This window comes from Capsaspora owczarzaki (assembly GCF_000151315.2).
Source record: "Capsaspora owczarzaki ATCC 30864 unplaced genomic scaffold supercont2.1, whole genome shotgun sequence".
Taxonomy (NCBI): domain Eukaryota; class Filasterea; order Ministeriida; family Capsasporidae; genus Capsaspora; species Capsaspora owczarzaki.
The window spans coordinates 3,024,652-3,042,834 of record NW_011887292.1 but is presented as its reverse complement, the minus strand read 5'-3'; the positions used below and the strand labels follow the sequence as shown (position 1 = coordinate 3,042,834).

Sequence of the window (18,183 nt, the reverse complement as noted above, 5' to 3'; positions counted from 1 at the left end):
GATTTTTTTAAGTATATTGAATTGGAGTCTGTAGGAAACAAATGGTCGTTCGCGACTTGAACGCTCCGCGAACGTATCTGCGCGAGAACGACCGCGATGCACCGCCGTATCAGTCAGACGAGGCCGGCACGCACGCTGCATTCATCCGAGACGGAGATCCGGGAGTCGGACAGGACGTTCGAGTCGGCAGCGACACGAATGCGGGCGACGTGCCAACTTTGTTACCTACCGTCAATTTGAACGCCGCCGGTGGGCCAACAACGACGCAGATGCCCGTCGCAAAGCCGACGCCACAGCAGCAGCAGCAGCTTGAAATACCAGACTTTTCGCGAGAGTACTCGCAGCCGGTCAACCCACAAGAGCAAAGCGCGCTGGTGGAAGACGGATTGCGTTCTCGTGTCATTCAGCTCGTCCAGCCCACCTCCCGTAAGGAATGGCGCGCATTCATGGCAGCCTCATGCGTGCGTGGGTGTGTGCATGCGTGGTACTATGTCAGAGAACGGCCTAAAGTAAATTCGTACTCACTACAATCTTTGCGCTCAAACCGTGTTTCCAGTCTGTCCAAGTTTGGTTCGGAGCAGCCCGACTTTGACAGGAGCAATTAGCGCTCCGATGCTCACAGTCTCCAATTTCACAAAGTCGCGTCAAGCTCATGTGCTGGATGTAGCGATGGGGGCAGGTATGGCGTTTTTGCTTGAAGGAGCTTTGCTGGATGGTTGTTTGTTTTTGCCCATGCTCAACGTTGAACCGTGTGGCGCACAGACTTTTTGAGGCGATACTGGCGGACAGTTTTTCTTTTGGCGCTCACAGTTACTGGAGCAACCGCGATATTTTCGTTCGTCCCGATTGTCCAGGATGCGATCGCAACTGCTCCGCACTCTAAGGCGATCCAATTTTCGTATCTTCCTCTGGCGTTCATCAGCTTGTTGCCGATAAACCTGAGGCTCGTTATGGTCTTTGGCGCAGAGTATCCTTACACTCTTCCAATGCTCGTTTGGATGGTACGTGCAATGCTGACATTGGCTGCGCAAGGGGAAGTGTTTTCCGCCTGACCCTGACTGTTGCCTCGTTGTCTCGCAGACTGCCAACGTCGGAGCCCTGATATCCTTCATTATTAGCGAGTACATATCTGGATTTGTGGCTATGGCCGCCTTTGATGCTTTGGCGTCGGCCACTGCCGCGTTCGCGGGACTCTGGTTTTACAGCAGCTTCAAAGTTCTTCAATGCCGGATTCGGCTCACTCCATACATTGTCGCTGCTGCCTCAGGGTCTGCCTCGGCCACCATGAAACTCGGCCCTCTGGAAACCATCCCTCAGTTTCCAGCCCTTCTACCGGCATGGTGGTGGCCGACAAGGTTGGCCAAAGCCTTGTCGCATCTGCCTCCGCCACAGCAACCATCAGAGCTCGATGCCCAGCCACTCAACCTTCCGAATTGGTGCATTCGGACGGCTCTCGGCATTGGTACAGTGACTGCGATCGGCGGGAGCCTGGTCGGCTACGGCGTGGACGGCGCTCATCTGCATACCCTGCTGTCCATCCCTATCGCGTTGGCGGGGGTGTTTGCCATGTTACTGAGCATGCGCTGCGTTTCTGCGCACGTGGCACCGCAAGAACATGTCGTCGCCGTCCTGTTTGCGCTGTTTCCAAGTTTGCTTGCGAATCGAAAGAAGCGACGCGAGTGCAAGCTCGAGCTCCAACCAGATCCCGGGATCAAAAGCAATCTGCCAGGCATGCCAGGCCACCCCTTCCAAAGTGACATCACGCTACCAGGCGCCTCCGTTGCTCCAGGACAGCCGCAGTCGCAGCACTACCAATTTCACCACCCATCTGCTGCAGGTCGGTACCAGACATTTTCCTCGAGCACCCAGGCTCACACATCCCAACCGCAGCAGCAGCAGCAGCAACAACAACAACAGCAGCGCAAGGAGTCTTCCTCGCTCAATCTGCCACCCACTGCTGGGGCGACAGACATTGCTTCAAAGTCTACAAGCCACGGGTGGGCCGACTACCTGGATGTCTACTGCTACCAAAACCAACAGCTTGTTCCCTTCCCGTCCACAGGCGTTGTTCCTCACAGTGTTGCAATCTACGACCGCATGCCCTCCGTGTACGACGAGCCCGAAGGGTTGCACAGATTTCACTTTCACCGCGCCTCGCCTATTCGCCAGCAGGCGGTTGCAGGCTATTCCCCGATTCCAGACATCCCCGAATCCCCTCTTTTGGTCCGCAGTTCGTCTAAACATGTTTCTGTGGATAAGGGGAAGCGACCATTGCGCAACACCCCTGTGAATTGACATTGGCGTACGACGATGTTTTGGCATGTTGAAGCAATACAGTAGTTGTTTTTTGTTCTGCAGTGCAACATTGACCACCGCTGATGCTTGCTCTCATTCGGCTTTTACTCCAGCAATCCTATTGACTGCACTTACCAGCACTCTCGACGCACCCAGCGACAAATCCTGTTAAAGCAGTGGACACTACTTTGAACGTTTTCTGCCGCAAACCTTTTTCGACCTCCAGCTACTGAACCAAGCAAAAACCGCACTCTGACAATTCTGTACAATTCCACCAAGATCCAACATCTTAACTTGAAACCACTCCCTTTTGGTCGAGATCAGCTCCCAATGGACGTTCTGGCTGGACAGCTCCCGCCTGCGATTGCGCTGCAGCTGCTGCATTCGCTTGCCGACAGCGCGTGCCATGGCTTGACTGCCCTTGTGGCTCCCACTTCGACTACGCATGCTCATGCTCAGACTCAGACTCTGACTCTGACTCCGACTCTGACTCTGGCGCTGGCCACAGTCAAGCAGCAACTGAGCGCTGTCATTGCCCTGCTCGAGTCCTCCGCTTCTGCCTCTGCCTCGCAGCCGCCAGTCGCGCCAGGCAGCACTCACATTGACTCAGCCAGCTCAGCCAGCTCAGCTAGCTCGACCAAGCCCGACCACGACGACGCTCAGGAGGACGGCCTGGCTCGCTTGCTCCGAATCCATGTGTTGCCGTTGCTGAACAACACGTTTGATGCCGCCAAGGCCAAGGTGGGAGAGACCATCACTCCAGCGCCTGCATTGACGTATGCGAGCACACAGGACAACCCACTGGGCATCATCCCGGCAGCGGTGCTCGCTGGCGACCGAGTCCTCGTGGGACGCACAGAGCCACTGAGGCTGGATGTACCGCAGCCGCCTGCGCCGGATACCATGAACTACACGCCTTCGACCGAGGGAGGCAATGGCGGCAATACACTTGCTGCGCTCAGCGTGCGGTTGCTGGTTGCGACTCTGGCAACGGCGCTCCCTCACGCCCAAACTGTGGTGACGTTCATGCGCGAATCGCTTCGTGACTATGTCAAGCTCTCTCTCGAGGCATTTGACGGCAACAGCAAGCTCGATGGCGTCAAGTCGATTGCCAACAAGCAGGCCGCTAGCGAGATTCCAGTGTCCATCCAGGCATCGACCCTTTGCGCCGTGATTGCCGAGCTGCTTCGATCGCCCGCCGTTGCGCGTCAGTGCGCCGAGCGTGCGCCTGACTTTTGGGCCATCACCACTAGCGCCTGCTTTCACTGCATTACACTGTCGGCCGACCGAGAGGTTCGTCGCAGCATCGGTTCTGTCATTATTCCGCTCATGGTCCAGAACGCCGAGCTCGTATTGCCAGCCACGCTTGTCGGAGCGCCAAGCCCTTCGGTTGGGGCAACCGGAAGCAAGCCGCTGGAGTCATTCATCTCCCATCTATGGGCAGTGATTCTCACCATGAGTCGCCACGACTCTGACGCCGTGCAAGTAGACGCCGTCGCGACCTTGTGCGCCATGTACGACCTGTTTTTCGTGTCGCGGTCCGACCATGTTCGTGGCACACAACCCGTCGTGCACCTTTCGGACATTGTTCGCCTCGATCTGCGCCGTGACGCGCGGTTTTGGGAGCTGGTGCACCACGCCCTGAAGCATGCTGATTTTCTCACCAACAATCGCGGCGTCTACTTGATTAAGCGAGTTCTTGACACGACAGCCTTCATCCACGAGGTCGTGCCCGGCGGCGACTCGAACGAAGGATGGACGGACTACTTCCACGGCGAGCGCACCTCTTTTGAAAGCCAGCGTGTGCAGTTTGAAGAGTTTTGCTTGCTCTACGATACGTTCCAAGAAACGTCTCTCAGCATCATCGACCAGGTGCTTGTTCGCTGGGTGACACTGTTGCCGCGTCGTGGAACGGCCACCGAAGGCAACTTTCACGGAACCTGGTTTAAAATCTTGTTTGATCGCCTCTTCCGCAACGAGAATCGACGCGTCATCCACCGTGCCTTCCGCTTCTTTTTGCGCCAAGACGTGCGCTCCAGCCTGGCAACGCCCTCCCTCGACACCGTCTTGGGCGAACTGAGCGACGAATACCGCAGCAAAAATGCGCGCTCCCCTGCGCCCGTCTCCGGCGGAACCAACACGTCCACGGATGCGATCGATGACGACGAAGACGACGAAGAGCAACAGCAGGCCCAAGCTCCATTCTTCCGGCGATTCCAAAAGCACGCTCGCACCCGCACCACACCCGCACCCATCTCCACCCAAGACCCGCGCGAAAGCCGATCGGCACCGGACGCATCAGCAGTTCGAGAGCCGCATCTGCTTTTGGCGGATGTGGACTTTTTCGTGGACACTGTCTTCCGCTTTGCCCTGATTACAGATTTCATGACACACGAGCGTCACGCTTCCATTATGCGGCGGCATTTGGCGTACGTGGTCGAACTGCTCCCATCCGATGTCGAGCGTCGGCGTCTCTTCCGCAAGCTCATTCATGTCATGTGCGACAACCGTTCCATCCCATCTGCCATCCATGTTGTGAGTTTGCTTTTTTGCGATTTGTGTTTTTGCCTTTTTTTTTTTTTTTTTTTTTGTGAAAGCGTGTGCTGGTTTTGCGTTTTTCGGTTTATACGGCTGACCCCCCCCCCCTCTCCCACTTTGCGTGTCCTGGCACAACAAAAACAGTTCATGTTGCTTGCATCAATGCCGCCGCTTCCTGGAGCAATCGATGCACGCACAATCGAGCACCTCCTGCATTTCGAGGCAGTTACAGTCATGATGTGCGAGGTCGAGCTTCGAAACCCGATCCATGCCTTGGCGTTGCTGACGCTGCAACGGCACACTGCCACCTCGCTTCCGCTCGTCAGTGCCACCGCCAACAACGGCAGTGCCACCTCGGCAAAGACCGAGCAGCGTTCGGGCAGCTACCTGCGCTCGCCAGCCTCATCAGACTCTGAGTTTCCGCTCACCTTTGAGCAGTTGCTTCGATTTGTGGCCATCATCTTTGATGATTCCTCCTTCCAGCCTTCTGCGCTTGTGCTGTCCCTGTTGAGTCGCTGGCTCTGGTCCATTCGGTCCTTTGACGATCAAGCAGACGCTGAGCCTACCTGGCTCGCCCGCAACATCCAGTCCGAGCTAGCTGCGTCGTTCTTGCAATCCACACCAACGTCGCCCCTCGCTGTATTCCCGGACTGGCTCCGCCAAGCCAAGTGGCTTGCGTTTTTGATTTCGCTGGCTGTCTTCAACAATCCTTCCGCCTTGCTTTTGTTGCTCCAGAACGTGTTTACAATCCTGCGTAGCGACCTCGGGGTTTGCTGTTCTGAAGCACGGCCCATGCACTTGGTCCAGTCTCGTGCCTTCCCGGCGCTGGCGTTGTTGCTCAGCTTGCGTCGTCAGACCAGTGCCGCCACCTTTAGCGCGACCGTGCGTGCTGCCCTGCCAGATGACGTCCTGTTCCAGCAGCTCCTTCCGACCCTCGGTGCTATTGTAGTTGACCCATCTCTTGACCTGCCGACGTCCTCGGAGCTGATCGCTGCCGAATCCTTGTCCTCCCTCTGCCATGCCATCTTTGAAATGGCTACCGAGCAAGGTGTCTCAGAGCCCGTTCGCAACCAAGTGATCGACTTCCAATGCGCCCAATTCACCAAGGCCTGGCAGCTGTTGTCGACCGCCCGGCGTGAGCTTGGCTCGATCAGCGGCGCCTTCCACACCACTTTGGCGGTGAAAACCATCCAGGACGTGCTCGAGTTTGCCCCTGTTGATCGCCTGTACGTTGCTGCCACTGCTCTTTATGATAGTCCGGAAGCACTGCAGCAAGCCACTGCCGAGACCATCGAGGTTGAGCTGCGCAAGCCGCGCGGGTGGGAAGTCGGTCTTGGTAACTGGTCACACATTGCCAGTTTGTTCTCGCTCCGCAAGTATCGCACCCTCCACCAGCTGCTTTTGTTGCAGAATGTGGGTATTGCTCAGCAGCGGCCCTTGCTGGTTTTGCCAGCCGATGTGGTGCGTGTGTGCACCGAGGCGTTCGATGTGGTCGAACTCGATGGTGCGTTCGCCGTGCTCGACTGCCTGATGTTGGTTGCCCCGTTCGCCCGCGAGGTGGATGGAGACGGCGAAGCTTCCGGGGACGCGTCCTTTGTTTCGGTTGACGCGCTGGTTGGTGCTGTGACGGCCAGCTGGCAAATTCTGGCCGAGCGTGATGGAGATCGCGTGTTCCCCAGCGTGGTTGCCGCGGTTGCGCGTCTTGCCTTCCATCCCGCACTTGTTCGTGTCACTCGCCTGCATTCGCTCGCCCCACCTCCCCGCACCGTCTCCATCAAGAAGATCCAGAATTCTGGCGCTCGAGGCAGCAAGCGCGAGTTGTTTTCCATCCCGACCGGCAAAAACACTGCCGAGCGGCTTCGCGCTATTTTCGACAAGATTAGCGAGATCAACACGACTCGCCCCGGCTTGATGCTCACTGTGGCGCGCCAGCTGTGCACCGCTTGGAACGCAGGAGCTGCGTCCACGCTCGAGCAAGCGCCGTTCGTCAGCTCGTACCTCGCGCGTCTTCTTGATGTGGGAACCTGCCGCCCATTCTTGAGGAGCAATCTGGGAGCAGTGTCTGCTGCTCGGCTGTACTCTAAAATGTTTGATATGATTACCAATCTGCACCAAGTCGCCGGGGCCACTGTGTCGTCTGACGTGGACGGCCGCGAGGATGCTACTCCAGGTGCTGCTGTTGCCGCTGTTGCTGATGTCGATTTGGAAGACCCTCTGGCGTTGATTGCCGATGCGGATGCAGAAGTTCGCGCGATTGCCCTTGGCTACATTTCGAGCCTCTCCTCCGAGAATCCAACGCACATTGCCATTGCCAAAACCACGATCGATCTCCTGATCCAGCGCGATTCGCGATACAGCGGCATGTCCAACAGCACGACAGGCGGCTACTTCCCCGATTCCGACATTTTCATTGGCAAGCTGCATGTCTGGCAAGGCGTGCTGCTCCTCACCCCAGTCGTCCTGGGCGGTGGGGAACCCGATGCGCTTGAGCTCGTGCAGCGCGTTTTGCAGACGCTCGATCACATCAACCACATGACGATTCGCACCATCATGGAGTGGGTCATTGTGTTGACTGTGCTTGCCCATCCGACGACAGCCATGTTTGATGCGCTTTGGTCGCCCTTCACTCGCTCGTACGTGACGACGCAAACCCTGAACTCGCTCTGCGCCATGTGCATGCAACTGGCACGAGCGCTGTGTGCCGACTCGCTGTCCGAGCGGTCAACGGGCAGCTCGAACGACAAGGCTCCATTGAGTGACGCAGCAGCTCGGGGCGACCACGATTGCGCGCAGCCCCGCACGGCGTCTGCCATTCGCTTCTGCGCCCGCACTCTGGACTTTGTGCTTCCTTGGATTACATCGCACCAATTTGCAATGCGCTTGTACGCGCAGGCCACGGTTGTCGGCATGGCCGAGCTGCTGGCCTCGTCGCACATTCCGCTTCGCGTCGTGCTGGGTGACTCTTCCGCGTCTGCACGTGCTGGTGAAACCGACAACCAGATGGGCAGCGGTGCCAATGTTGTGGGTCACGTCATGAAGTTCCTTGCCACCTCGCCAGAGTGTGTCAAGCACGCAAACAAGCTCAAGCGGGACTTTTCCTTCTCGGGCTTTGACCCCGTGCTGGATTTCAATGTCGAGCTTATTGTGTACTACCTGCCGCTGATTGCGCTTGGCAGCCAAGCCACTCTGATGAATGTCGAGCTGGTGCGCAAACACTGGCATGGACTGGCGCTTCGTCGATCTCGCTCGGCACCCACGCCGCCACCCACCACCACGGCTCCCGCATTTGTTTGTGGCCGTCTTCACAAGCCTGTCCTCCTTTGCGAGCAAGACTACGAGTCGCACATTTTCACCTATGTTGCAGTGCGTTCTTCCACCGCCATGCGCCAGTTTGTTCCGCGTTTGAACGAGGCGGCAGCCGCAGCAGCAGAAGCCGAGGCGGAGGCCGAGGCAGCGGCCGAAGCACGTGCAGATGCAGAGATGGAAGCCAACGAGGGCAAGCCACCTGCGCCGGAAGACCAAGAGCAGCAGCAATCCGCCGCACCAAGCACGAACGTGCAAAAGAAGCTCACGCCCTGGCAGCAAGCCACTGCGTCCATGGTCGGCGTCGACGCGGCGTCCCCTCTCGTGGCCAACGGTCCGGTTGCACCTCTTGCTGGAACAGGCCGCTCGGATCTCATTGTTGTCGCTTCGCTGATTGATCGCGTGCCGAATCTCGGAGGCCTCACGCGCACGTGCGAGATTTTCAAGGCGGGCTTGCTCGTCATGCACGATCTCCGTGTGACGACCGACGACACGTTCAAGCAGCTCAGTGTCACTGCAGACAAGTGGATGCCGTTGAAGCAGGTGGAAGACCACGCGCTGCCAGCCTACCTCAAGCAGAAAAAGAGCGAGGGCTACACTCTGGTCGGCGTTGAGCAGACGGCCGAGGGCAAGCGACTCTCCAACTTCTCCTTCCCCCAAAAGTCGCTCATCTTGCTTGGGCGTGAGCGTACTGGCATTCCAGTAGACCTGATTCAGCTGTTGGACGTCTGTGTTGAAATCCCTCAGTTTGGCGTTGTGCGTTCGCTCAACGTGCATGTCTCTGCTGCTCTCATGGTGTGGGAGTATGCGCGCCAGCACATTGTTCCTGCGCTGGGCCCGAAATAGTTTGGTCCGTGTTGCCTGTCCTCAGGTTGTGTAGATGTGACATGTTGGGATTTTATCAGTGTGGTTTTGGTGTCGTGTTAACGACGGAAGCGAAATTTTCAGGATTTTTGAACGGTTCTGGTGAGCATGTATTGGCAATTGACACGGTACGGAGTTGTTGGAAACGGGCAATCAGCACAATACGGCTTGGAAGGAAACAGTACATTGGAAAGAAGAAGAGGTGGAGAGGAAGATAAAAGAGACAGAGAAAGAGAGAGAGAGAGAGAGAGAAAGAGCGAGAGAGCGAGAGAGCGAGAAAACAAATACAAACTGTCATCCACTACACGGAACTGTTTAAGCCACTGGCAGATCGTCAGGGTGGGGCAAGTTGGCTGGCAAAACGGAGCGCAGAGTGCGGCGGAAGGCCGGGTAGACAAGATGTTGTGCCACCACAGCCTCGTTGCCAGTTGCGGTGCGGAGCGAGCCATCGCGCTCTGCAATTGTAATGCGCTTCCTGGCACGGAAATCAGGGACGTACGCCTCTGTCTCGGGATTGTACTGTCGCCACTCGCGCCGCTGTTACAATCAAGCAAAAGCAAACGGGGTTTGGTGAGCGCTCGTCCCAACCGGCAACACCAAAAGAAAACATAAAATGCAAGGATCTACACAAAGCATTACCCTCTTATCTTGACGCTTGCTAGTATTGACAAAGGTGATGGGATGACGGTGCGCACCAAGGGCGCGCGTTGCGAGTGTTTGGGACTGGAGGTTTAGCGGGTTGGCAAAGTCGTGGTCTTCCGCAAAGCTGATTGGGCGAGGGTTGCTGGCCGCGCGCACGGTCTAACAGTGCATGAAAGAAGGTCAATTATTAAATACCATTCATGGTCAAGTGAGCCGAGCAGGTGAGCACAAACGAGACAACAACAGCTCGAACAGCGGCAAAAAACAAAAACAAAAAAAAAACATCAAACACACTCAACCTTTCAACTCACCTGAACAAACGAGGCGTCATCGGCAAGCACGAACGAGGGATACGAGACATAGTCAATGTTGCGCCCGTCCGCGCCTGGAGGCAAGGTGCTCGTGTCGTTGAGCGGGGCAAAGCTGTGCGGCTCCAGTGTGTTGCCGTAGCGGCGGGCGTGTGCTAGTCGCACATCGCGCATGTTGCGCTCCAGCTGAACCATAAAGTGCATGTCGTCCTCCTCCATCTCCTCAATTTCAGTGAGTTGCTCGGCATCCATGTTGGCAACCACGGGGCGACTCCCCAGAAGTTCGTGCTCGGCTTCGACGTCTTCCTCGCTCTCCAGACAGGCTTCCTCGCTCTCCAGATCGGCTTCTGCGCTCTCCGGATCAACGTTGCTGGTTGCTTCAGCGACTTCGTCTGGAGAGTCAGAATCCTCGAACGAGTGGATGTCTTCCCACTCGGAGGAATCGGCAGCGTTGCCAAGTGTGCTGGAAGGCCAGAAATTGGTGAAGGAGATGGCAGCTGGGTCCGAGACTCGGAGAAGTACCGCCGAGGAGGTGGGCAAGTCGGATGTGGTCGTAAAATCAAGCTTGGGTGGGGTGATGTGGTCGTTCAGCCGCGGTGCGACCTCGCGCAACGGAGGCAAGGTGCTGGCGTGCTTTTCGTACAACTCGACCAGCAGGTCGGTCGCAAACCGGTCGTCGCGATCAAAGCGGGATTGCACGCGCTCCGTGTTGCCACTCTCAACAGCCTTGTGAAGCGCTGGAATATCGCCGATGCTGTGTCCGAGCTCGCGCATGTCTCTTAGCGCGTTGATGGCCACTGCCTTCAAAAACGCAGGCGTGTTCAGGAGCATGTCGCCAGGAATCCACGCACTGTCGGCGCGAAAGTGGTCCAGGTCGTGCGGAATCCACGGCTCAGTGTCAAGGCTCGCAGTGAAGGGCTACAAGAAGGGCATTCATGGTCAGGGCAATCCGAGATGAAGGACCCAATTATCAAAATAAATACAGGAAGAAAAACAGGCAAATTGGCCAAAGTCCAACCCCCTCCTCCCTCCAGCTCCCCGATTCTCACCTTTGGCGTAAGAGCAGCGAGTTGCAGAATGGCCTGCACGCGGTTGCGAGAAATGTTGAAACGCTGCGAGAGCGCACGCAGAGTCCAGGTTCGCGGATCGGACTTGTACAGACGGACAATCATTGTGCGTGCATAGTCATCCATGACATAGTTCTGTGCGTGTGTTTTTTTGTGGTTGTTGGTCAAGACAAAGAACCAAAAGGGCAGCGTCAGTAAGATGATGATGATGGTGACGATGGTGACGATGATGAAGAGCAAATGCATTGGGGGCTGGTGAACGGTGCCAACTGACCGAAGCAAAGACGTGTGGCTTGGCTGCAGCAACATCCTCAGCGTTGCGGTTGATGGGTTGGTACGGAACAAATTGGCGCTGGCGAGGGAGCACGAACTGGTGCTTTGCAGCACGCGCTTTGGCGTCGCGCTCGATCGCCTCGCGTTCCGCTTCTTCTTTCTGATCCTCCTCCTATTGTTGCCACCAAAACGGAAGAAAAAAAACAAAAAGACAAAACTTGTTGTTGTTAGTGTCGTCGTCCATGGAATCGCTGCTTCAGGACACGAAGCAAGCACACAGCTCAAAAAGGACTTGCATTGAACATGCGGTAGAGAGGGTGCTTGCGCTGGGGCAGCGACGACGGGGTCGCCAGACCATGCACGCCAGTCATGAACGACGTCTTGTTGCGGCCAAACTGCTCTGCCTCAGCCCCGGCCTGGCGACGGCGTAACCCGCTGCTGAGTCGCTCTTGGTACGACGAGGAGGGAGCGAAGGGTCTGGGCTGCTGCTGCTGCTGCTGCGGCTGCTGCTCAGGCTGCTTGGGCTGCTGCTGCCGCTGCTGCTCCTGCTTGGGTTTGCTGGTGCGTGCTTGGTACTGCTCCTGCTGCGTCTGGGCGTCGAGTGCGTGTGCGTTCCGCTCCTGGCTCGTTTGCTGAGCGTGCTCCTTGCCTTTGTACAGCGTTCGGCGAACGGCTGCCCGTCCCCCATACAAGGACAAGGCACGAGCGGCAACTGCGGCAGAGGCACACGCAACAACAGCAACAGCAGCACTCTGGCCTTGGCTGCTGCCCATGCCGATCGGCGCTCTGCTGAGTCGCAGCATTGGGAAACAGGTAAGGAGAGAGGAGGAGGAAAGAAACGAAAGGAAATGAGCGAAAAGTTAGAGTGCTGTCTTGCTGCTTGCTGCCATTACAATACAAGACAATTCTTTTCACTGTTTGAGCCTTGCTCATCTTTGTCAGAATCGATCGATCGCTTGGTCTGAGATAGATTTTTAGGTTTTTGGGATTTTTCGGGATTTTTTTTTTTTTTTTTTTTTGGATTTTTGGGATTTTGACTTTTGCTCCAAACAAAACCTCAAAACCCAAAAAGTTCATTTTCCATCGCTCTCTCTCCTCTTTCCTTTGGTTGCCCATCCGCACGTCCGCGTCGACTCCCGCCTCCCGCACCCTACCCAATCCGTTACAGTAATGTCTGCTGCCGCCGCTTCCACCCCCGTCGCCGCCTCCGCTGCCGCCCCTAAGGTCAAGACCGTCGCTCCCAAGCGCATCGGCAAGGTCCAGAAGAAGAAGCCCCAGCGCTTCATCGTCGACTGCTCCCACCCCGTCGAGGATGCCATCATCAAGATTGCCGAGCTTGTAAGTTGACTTGGGGGACTATACTACGCGCGTGTGATTGATGGGCTGGGAGGTGCGGATCCGAGTGGAGGCGAGGGCGAAGATAAGAGAACAGGACCATGCGTCTTTTCGTTTTGCCATCCCTCTTTCTTTGCAAACAGCGCGCTCTGGCCACCAGCCCCAACCTCCTCCGCCTGCTCCGGGAACACGCGACTGCTTCAAGTCGCCCCACGTTTTTGGCTTGATTGGCAGCATCACTCGCTGTCTTTTCAAATCGCCGAAAAAGAGCTGTTTCTTTTTGCTGGCGCGCTTGTTTTTGGGGCCTCGTTTCCCGACAGTCCCCCAAAGCAAGCGCCTTCAAATGCAGCTTTGTTCTCGAGTACTCGAGGAATGTTTACCATTTTCGAGGAGATCATTTTTTTTCACAAAAAAAAAATGCCTTTTGGTGCGCTGTGGCTCTCTTCCACAGACGGTTCGTTTTCTCTTTCAAAAACGCTCCTTTGGCCCACATTTTCTCGTTCCTGCTCGTCGCTTTTCGCTTGTTTTGCGTTTTTGTTTCGCTTCATCAGTGGACAAATGCAAAATCGGCCCGGAGCGACGCGGCAGGGAAAGGAAATGAGGTTTGAAAAGGAGGGATTGAAACAGGATGCTACGCCTCTTCATATTTTTTATAAATTGAGGCAACATGTCTTCCACCTTCACATCCGCACCGAAACAACTCCTTTTGAAAAATCATGATAATCGTTCCGACTTGTTGCTCAAACTCTACCCCTCTCCCCCCTTTTTTTCCCTGCGCGAATCTCTTTGCGCCGCGTGATTCGTTTTTCTCCCCGTGTGCAGGAGAAGTTCTTCCACGACCGCATCAAGGTCGAGGGCAAGATCAACAACCTTGGCCGCCACATTGCCATCACCACCGATGCCTCGAAGGTCACCGTTACTGCCAACGACATCCCCCTGAGCAAGCGTTACCTCAAGTACCTCACCAACAAGTTCCTCAAGAAGTCCCAGCTCCGTGACTACCTCCACGTCGTCTCGACCAGCCCCACCACCTACGAGCTCCGCTACTTCAAGATCGCCGCCGACGAGGAGGCTGACGAGTAAAGAATCGCTCCCTGTGCTTTTGCTCGCGGGTCTGTGCTCTTGCGCTACCACCACATTGTTATTTTTGCCTTAATACGATTCTGCAGTTGTGTATATTCGATGGATCCTTGTTATTCGGATTACAGCAACTAGTTTTTTTGGCAAACAAAAATTGATTCAGAAACGAAAACTGACGTACAAACAAACCCACATCACCACGGTATCTAGTTGTAGTAGTAATAATCGGTCGATTGCTCAGCTGCGTGACCAGCATGCCATGACTGATGACCCAGGGTGGCTTTGATGTCTTCCCAGCCAGTGGTGGCGAAATTTCCGCCATACGAAGAGTTGTGCGCCTGTGCCACCCCATCCAGGGCCGCAAGCAACTCATTTGTGTCAATGTGCTCCTGGCCAAACTCGTGATACTCAGTGGCGGGCAGGGACGAGGCATCGTGCTGGCCAACAGTGTGGAAGCTCTCGTCATGAATCATCTCGTCGTCGTCAAGCAGCTCGCTCTGCAGGCTTTGTGGACTCGGAGGTCGCAAGCTAGCCAACAGCTCGGCACGAGCTGTCACTTGTGCGTGTTGCTCCGCCAGAGCCCAAAACTGCTCCAAGAGCGGCTGAATGGCGGCGCGTTGAGACGTTCGCGCCGTAGGAGGGAGTGGGGCTTGTGCAGAAGAAACTGCTGCTGCTTGCGCCTGGTTTGCTGTTTCAGAAACTACCGTCGAGGCTGGATGAAGATAGTGAAGGACTGGTGCCATCGTGCTTTGATTGATGGGCTCCAGTACCTGCTGCGGCGCGTTGGCGACTGTGGGTTCAACATCAACCGATGGCATCAGCGGTGTGGCTTGTTGTGGTGCAGTATCGCGGACAGATGCAGTGTAGATACTACTCGAAGAGCTCTGGGGCAAGCCGTGCTGGTGGTCGATGCGAGATTGCGAAAGTGTAGCAACTGGAGGAAGAGCGTTGTAGCAACTGGAGGAAGAGCGTTGATGCCATTCGGCAAGGTGCGGCTGAGGGTTACAGTTCTCGTGAGACAGGACAACAGGCTGTGGAATTTGCTGCTGCGCTTGTCGTTGCTGCGCTTGTTGCTGCGCTGCGCTTGTTGCTGCGCTTGTTGTTGCTGCGCTTGTTGCTGCGCTTGTTGCTGCTGCGCTTGTTGTTGCTGCGCTTGTTGCAGCAATTGTTGATGCAATTGCTGCTGTTGCTGAATCAAAAGCTGTTGCTGCTGCTGCAGGTCTGACAAGGAAGCGTGATTCTGGGCAGTTTGATCAAGCTCGGTGAGCTGCAACGCAAGCATGTCGCGATCGAGCATCAATTCTGCAGTGTGCTGAAGAGAGTCGGCGATTTCTTGTTGCTGCAACACGGCCGCTTCTTGCAGCTGCGCAACCTGCAGCCGAAGTTGCTCGCCCTCAGCTGCGGATGCCATGGCCGCGAGTCGATACCGCTGTGCGCGGTTGGCTTGATCATGGGCCTGTTGCTCGAGAGCTGTCAGGTAGTTTTGCAGCTGCTGCGCCTCGTCTTTGGGAATGGAAATGTTCTCCCTCAAAAACGCCGCCAATTGTTCATCCAGCTCTCGCTGCGATGGATCCTCAACAGCTTCAAGCTGCTCATGAGAGGGGTGCAGGGTTTGTGCAGGAATGGCATCCGACGTCAAAGATGCGGCTGTCACGCTGCCGGATGGCACACTCCCTTGCTGCGCCGGCCCAAAGTGCTCCGTGGGACGATGACGATGTGGCGAAGCGGTTTCTGCTTGTCGCTGCTGCTGCTCCTGCTGCTCCTGACGACGTGGCACGTATTCTTGCGAATGTACCACATCGCCCTCAATAACACTGCGCCCGTCTTGTTGGCCAAGTTCTGGTTGCTGAGCACGGTGTGCAGGTGACGCTCGAGCCGAGAAGGACTGAGATTGCACTTCTTGCCGAGACTGGGAATGCATTTCTTCTTGTTTTTGCTGCAAAGCTTGGATCTGCTGCTCTTGCCGCTTTTGCTGCTGATGAAGCTGACTGAGCACTTCGACAACGGTAGCTTGGTGGAGCTTCTTCTCGGCTGTGTGTTGCAATAGTTGCTCGTGTTGTAGTTGCAGCTGTTCCTGCCGTTGTTGGTGCAATTCCAGCTGATGACTGTGCTGAAGTTGCTGCAGCAGTTGGTGGTGTTGCTGCTGCTGCTCTTGCAGCAAATGTTGACGCTCCTCTTCCAGCAAATGTAGTTGCTCTTGCAATTCTTGTCGTTGGCGCTGCTCGTGCTGCAGGCGTTGCTGCTCTTGCTGTTGCAGTTTTTGGCGCTGCTCTTGCTCTTGCTGCAGCAGCTTCTGGCGCTGCTCCTGCTCTTGCTGCTGTAGTTTTTGGCGCTGCTCCTGCTGTTGGCGTTGCTCCTGTTGGAGGCGCTCCTGCTCTTGTCGGAGGCGCAGGTGCTCTTGCTGTTGACGTTGGTGTTCTTGCTGTTGACGCTGCTGTTCTTGCTGTTGGCGCTGCTGTTCTTGCTGTTGGCGCTGCTGTTCTTGCTGTTGGCGCTGCTCTTGATGTTGACGTTCAACCCTGCGCTGCTCTTGATGCAGTTGATCAATCTGCTGACTCATCGAGTGGTTGGCTTGTTGCAATTCGGCAGCATGTGCCTTCTCCATCTCGAGTGCTTGGCGATCGAGCTCTACCTGGTGACGAACAGCAACCAGTTCGCTGTGATGGTTGGCATCGGCCACTTTTGCGCTCACTAGTTCGGCCCTAGAAGTTGCAAGACGGCTCCGTTCGAACGCGAGGCTCGCCTCGAGAATCTCCTTCTGCATCCGGCCTGAATGGGCGTCCGCTCGTGCCTGGCGTAGCAGTTGCAAGAGTGAATTCCGTTGAGTTCGCGTTTTGGCCTGGGCCTGCGACATTTTGAGCGCAGCAGCTTCAAGTCGTTGGGTGTCGAGCAGCCGCGCCTCGAACACGCGTGTCGCCGAGGCCAGCTGGTTTGCCAACAGCTCGGCCTTTTCGCGCTGAACCAAGGCCTCGAGGGTCAACTGCTGGGCCTCCTTGAGGTAGGCGCGCTTGCCGTCTCGCAGCTCGACTTCAAGCGCGGCCTTGGCGCGCCTCAGTTCGTCAGCCTCGAGTCTGGACGCTGCCATTGCGCCCTGATGGGCCTCGACGGCGAGAGCATGCTCGCTGGTCAACTGTGACAACTCTGCTTGCGTAGCGACCAGTCGATCTTGGAGTTGGCTCATGGCTGCGGCATGGGTCTGGTTGAGCGTTGCCAGCGTCGCCTGGAACTCGGCTTTGCGTGACAGCTCTTGTTCGGAACGAGTAATACCTTCGGCCGTCAAAGTGCGAGCCTCCTGACGCAACGCCTCGACTTCGGCCTCATACCGTGCGGTCTGCTGTGTCTGAGCAGCGCGGAGATTGGCCAACTCGAGCTCGAGCCGATTCACTGCAGCGAGCAACTCGTCCCGTTGCCGTCGCGCCGACGCTGCCTGCGTGGCATGCTCAAGCTGAATCGCGTCAAGCTGGTCCGAGTGGTGTCTGCTATCCTGAGCGGCCGTGGCAGCGAGTGCCGCGACTGCAGCAGAGTGCTCTCGTTGAGCGGTTTCAAGCTCGCCGCGCGTTTGCGCAGCAGCGTCGCGTTGCTGCTGCAGCGACTGCTGCAGCTCCCGAACGACGCCAGCCTGGCGGTCGAGCTCCACAGCAGACGCCCCGTGCTTGGCGCGCAGCTCCTCGGCAATCCGGTCGCTCTCCACAAGCTCGGCGTTGAGCGCCTCGACGAGCGCGTCCTGCTGGCCAATGTGCTCGAGCAGTGCGTCGCGCTCCTCACTCACGCTTGCAATGTGCGCAATCACGCGCGAGACCATTGCGTCCATTGCCGCAACGGATCTGGCTGACACGGCAATCGCGCCGCTCGGCACCGCGGCCATGATTGGGCAGAGTCGGATTTTGAAATTTTGAAACGCTCAAAGCGAAATGCAATGCACACACACACACACACACACAAAATGAGAGTGAGGCGCTCAAGTCCAAGTCCAGAACAGTGGAAAACGTACTGATCATCAGTGACGTACAACAATAAAAAAACGGAGGATATCAAACACAAGAGAGCCTGTGTGTTTCATGTTCAACCGGACTGGAGCCAGAGACCGCCATTTCGGATTTGTTCGATTGGAGTGGATGATTGAGTGATGGATGGTGATCGGATGAGTAGAACGGTGCCAGAACAATCCGCCTAAATCACTACGGGTTCCAGGTCCGAATCTCAAAGTGTCATCTAGCCTCTTCTCTCTGCCAACATCATGTTGCCCATAAATGATAATGTAGATTTCCGCTTTGAGCCGGTGAAAAAGTCTGCGCTGGACCGAGCACGGGAGGGAATGGTTGGGAGCGACGCGAGCGCGCAGGGAGCGGCCAAGCCACCAACCCCCACGGTGGACCAGCAACCCACTACTAGGGCATTTATGGAATGGTATTGGTGTTTGAGTCATGGGGTCGAAGGGCGGGCGGATCGGGTCACCCAGTCAGGCTGCGTAGCAGTGA

General features: G+C 56.4%; 5 protein-coding genes across 5 annotated transcripts; 3 read left to right on the top strand and 2 right to left on the bottom strand.

Annotated features, from left to right (window-relative positions):
- CAOG_00946 (hypothetical protein) lies at positions 1-2,343 on the top strand. The gene is made up of 4 exons (XM_004365760.2): positions 1-426; positions 557-679; positions 763-1,001; positions 1,081-2,343. The coding sequence occupies exons 1-4, from the start codon at positions 42-44 to the stop codon at positions 2,293-2,295; spliced, it is 1,962 nt and encodes a 653-aa protein (XP_004365817.2). The 5' UTR covers positions 1-41; the 3' UTR covers positions 2,296-2,343.
- Positions 2,344-2,609: 266 nt separating this feature from the next.
- On the top strand, positions 2,610-9,132 carry CAOG_00945 (hypothetical protein). Its single transcript, XM_004365759.2, has 2 exons — positions 2,610-4,830; positions 4,978-9,132. The coding sequence occupies exons 1-2, from the start codon at positions 2,626-2,628 to the stop codon at positions 8,980-8,982; spliced, it is 6,210 nt and encodes a 2,069-aa protein (XP_004365816.1). The 5' UTR covers positions 2,610-2,625; the 3' UTR covers positions 8,983-9,132.
- On the bottom strand, positions 9,081-12,153 carry CAOG_00944 (hypothetical protein). Its single transcript, XM_004365758.2, has 6 exons — positions 11,587-12,153; positions 11,292-11,462; positions 11,000-11,152; positions 9,954-10,868; positions 9,640-9,801; positions 9,081-9,537 (listed from the first exon to the last, which is right to left on the bottom strand). The coding sequence occupies exons 1-6, from the start codon at positions 12,091-12,093 to the stop codon at positions 9,316-9,318; spliced, it is 2,130 nt and encodes a 709-aa protein (XP_004365815.2). The 5' UTR covers positions 12,094-12,153; the 3' UTR covers positions 9,081-9,315.
- Positions 12,154-12,325: 172 nt separating this feature from the next.
- Positions 12,326-13,882, top strand: CAOG_00943 (60S ribosomal protein L22e). Its single transcript, XM_004365757.2, has 2 exons — positions 12,326-12,628; positions 13,448-13,882. The coding sequence occupies exons 1-2, from the start codon at positions 12,461-12,463 to the stop codon at positions 13,706-13,708; spliced, it is 429 nt and encodes a 142-aa protein (XP_004365814.1). The 5' UTR covers positions 12,326-12,460; the 3' UTR covers positions 13,709-13,882.
- A 29-nt stretch (positions 13,883-13,911) lies between these two features.
- CAOG_00942 (hypothetical protein) lies at positions 13,912-17,570 on the bottom strand (the record flags this gene model as incomplete). The annotated part of the gene is made up of 2 exons (XM_004365756.2): positions 13,912-14,662; positions 14,734-17,570. The coding sequence occupies 2 exons, from the start codon at positions 17,568-17,570 to the stop codon at positions 13,912-13,914; spliced, it is 3,588 nt and encodes a 1,195-aa protein (XP_004365813.2).
- Between the last annotated feature and the right edge of the window lie 613 nt (positions 17,571-18,183).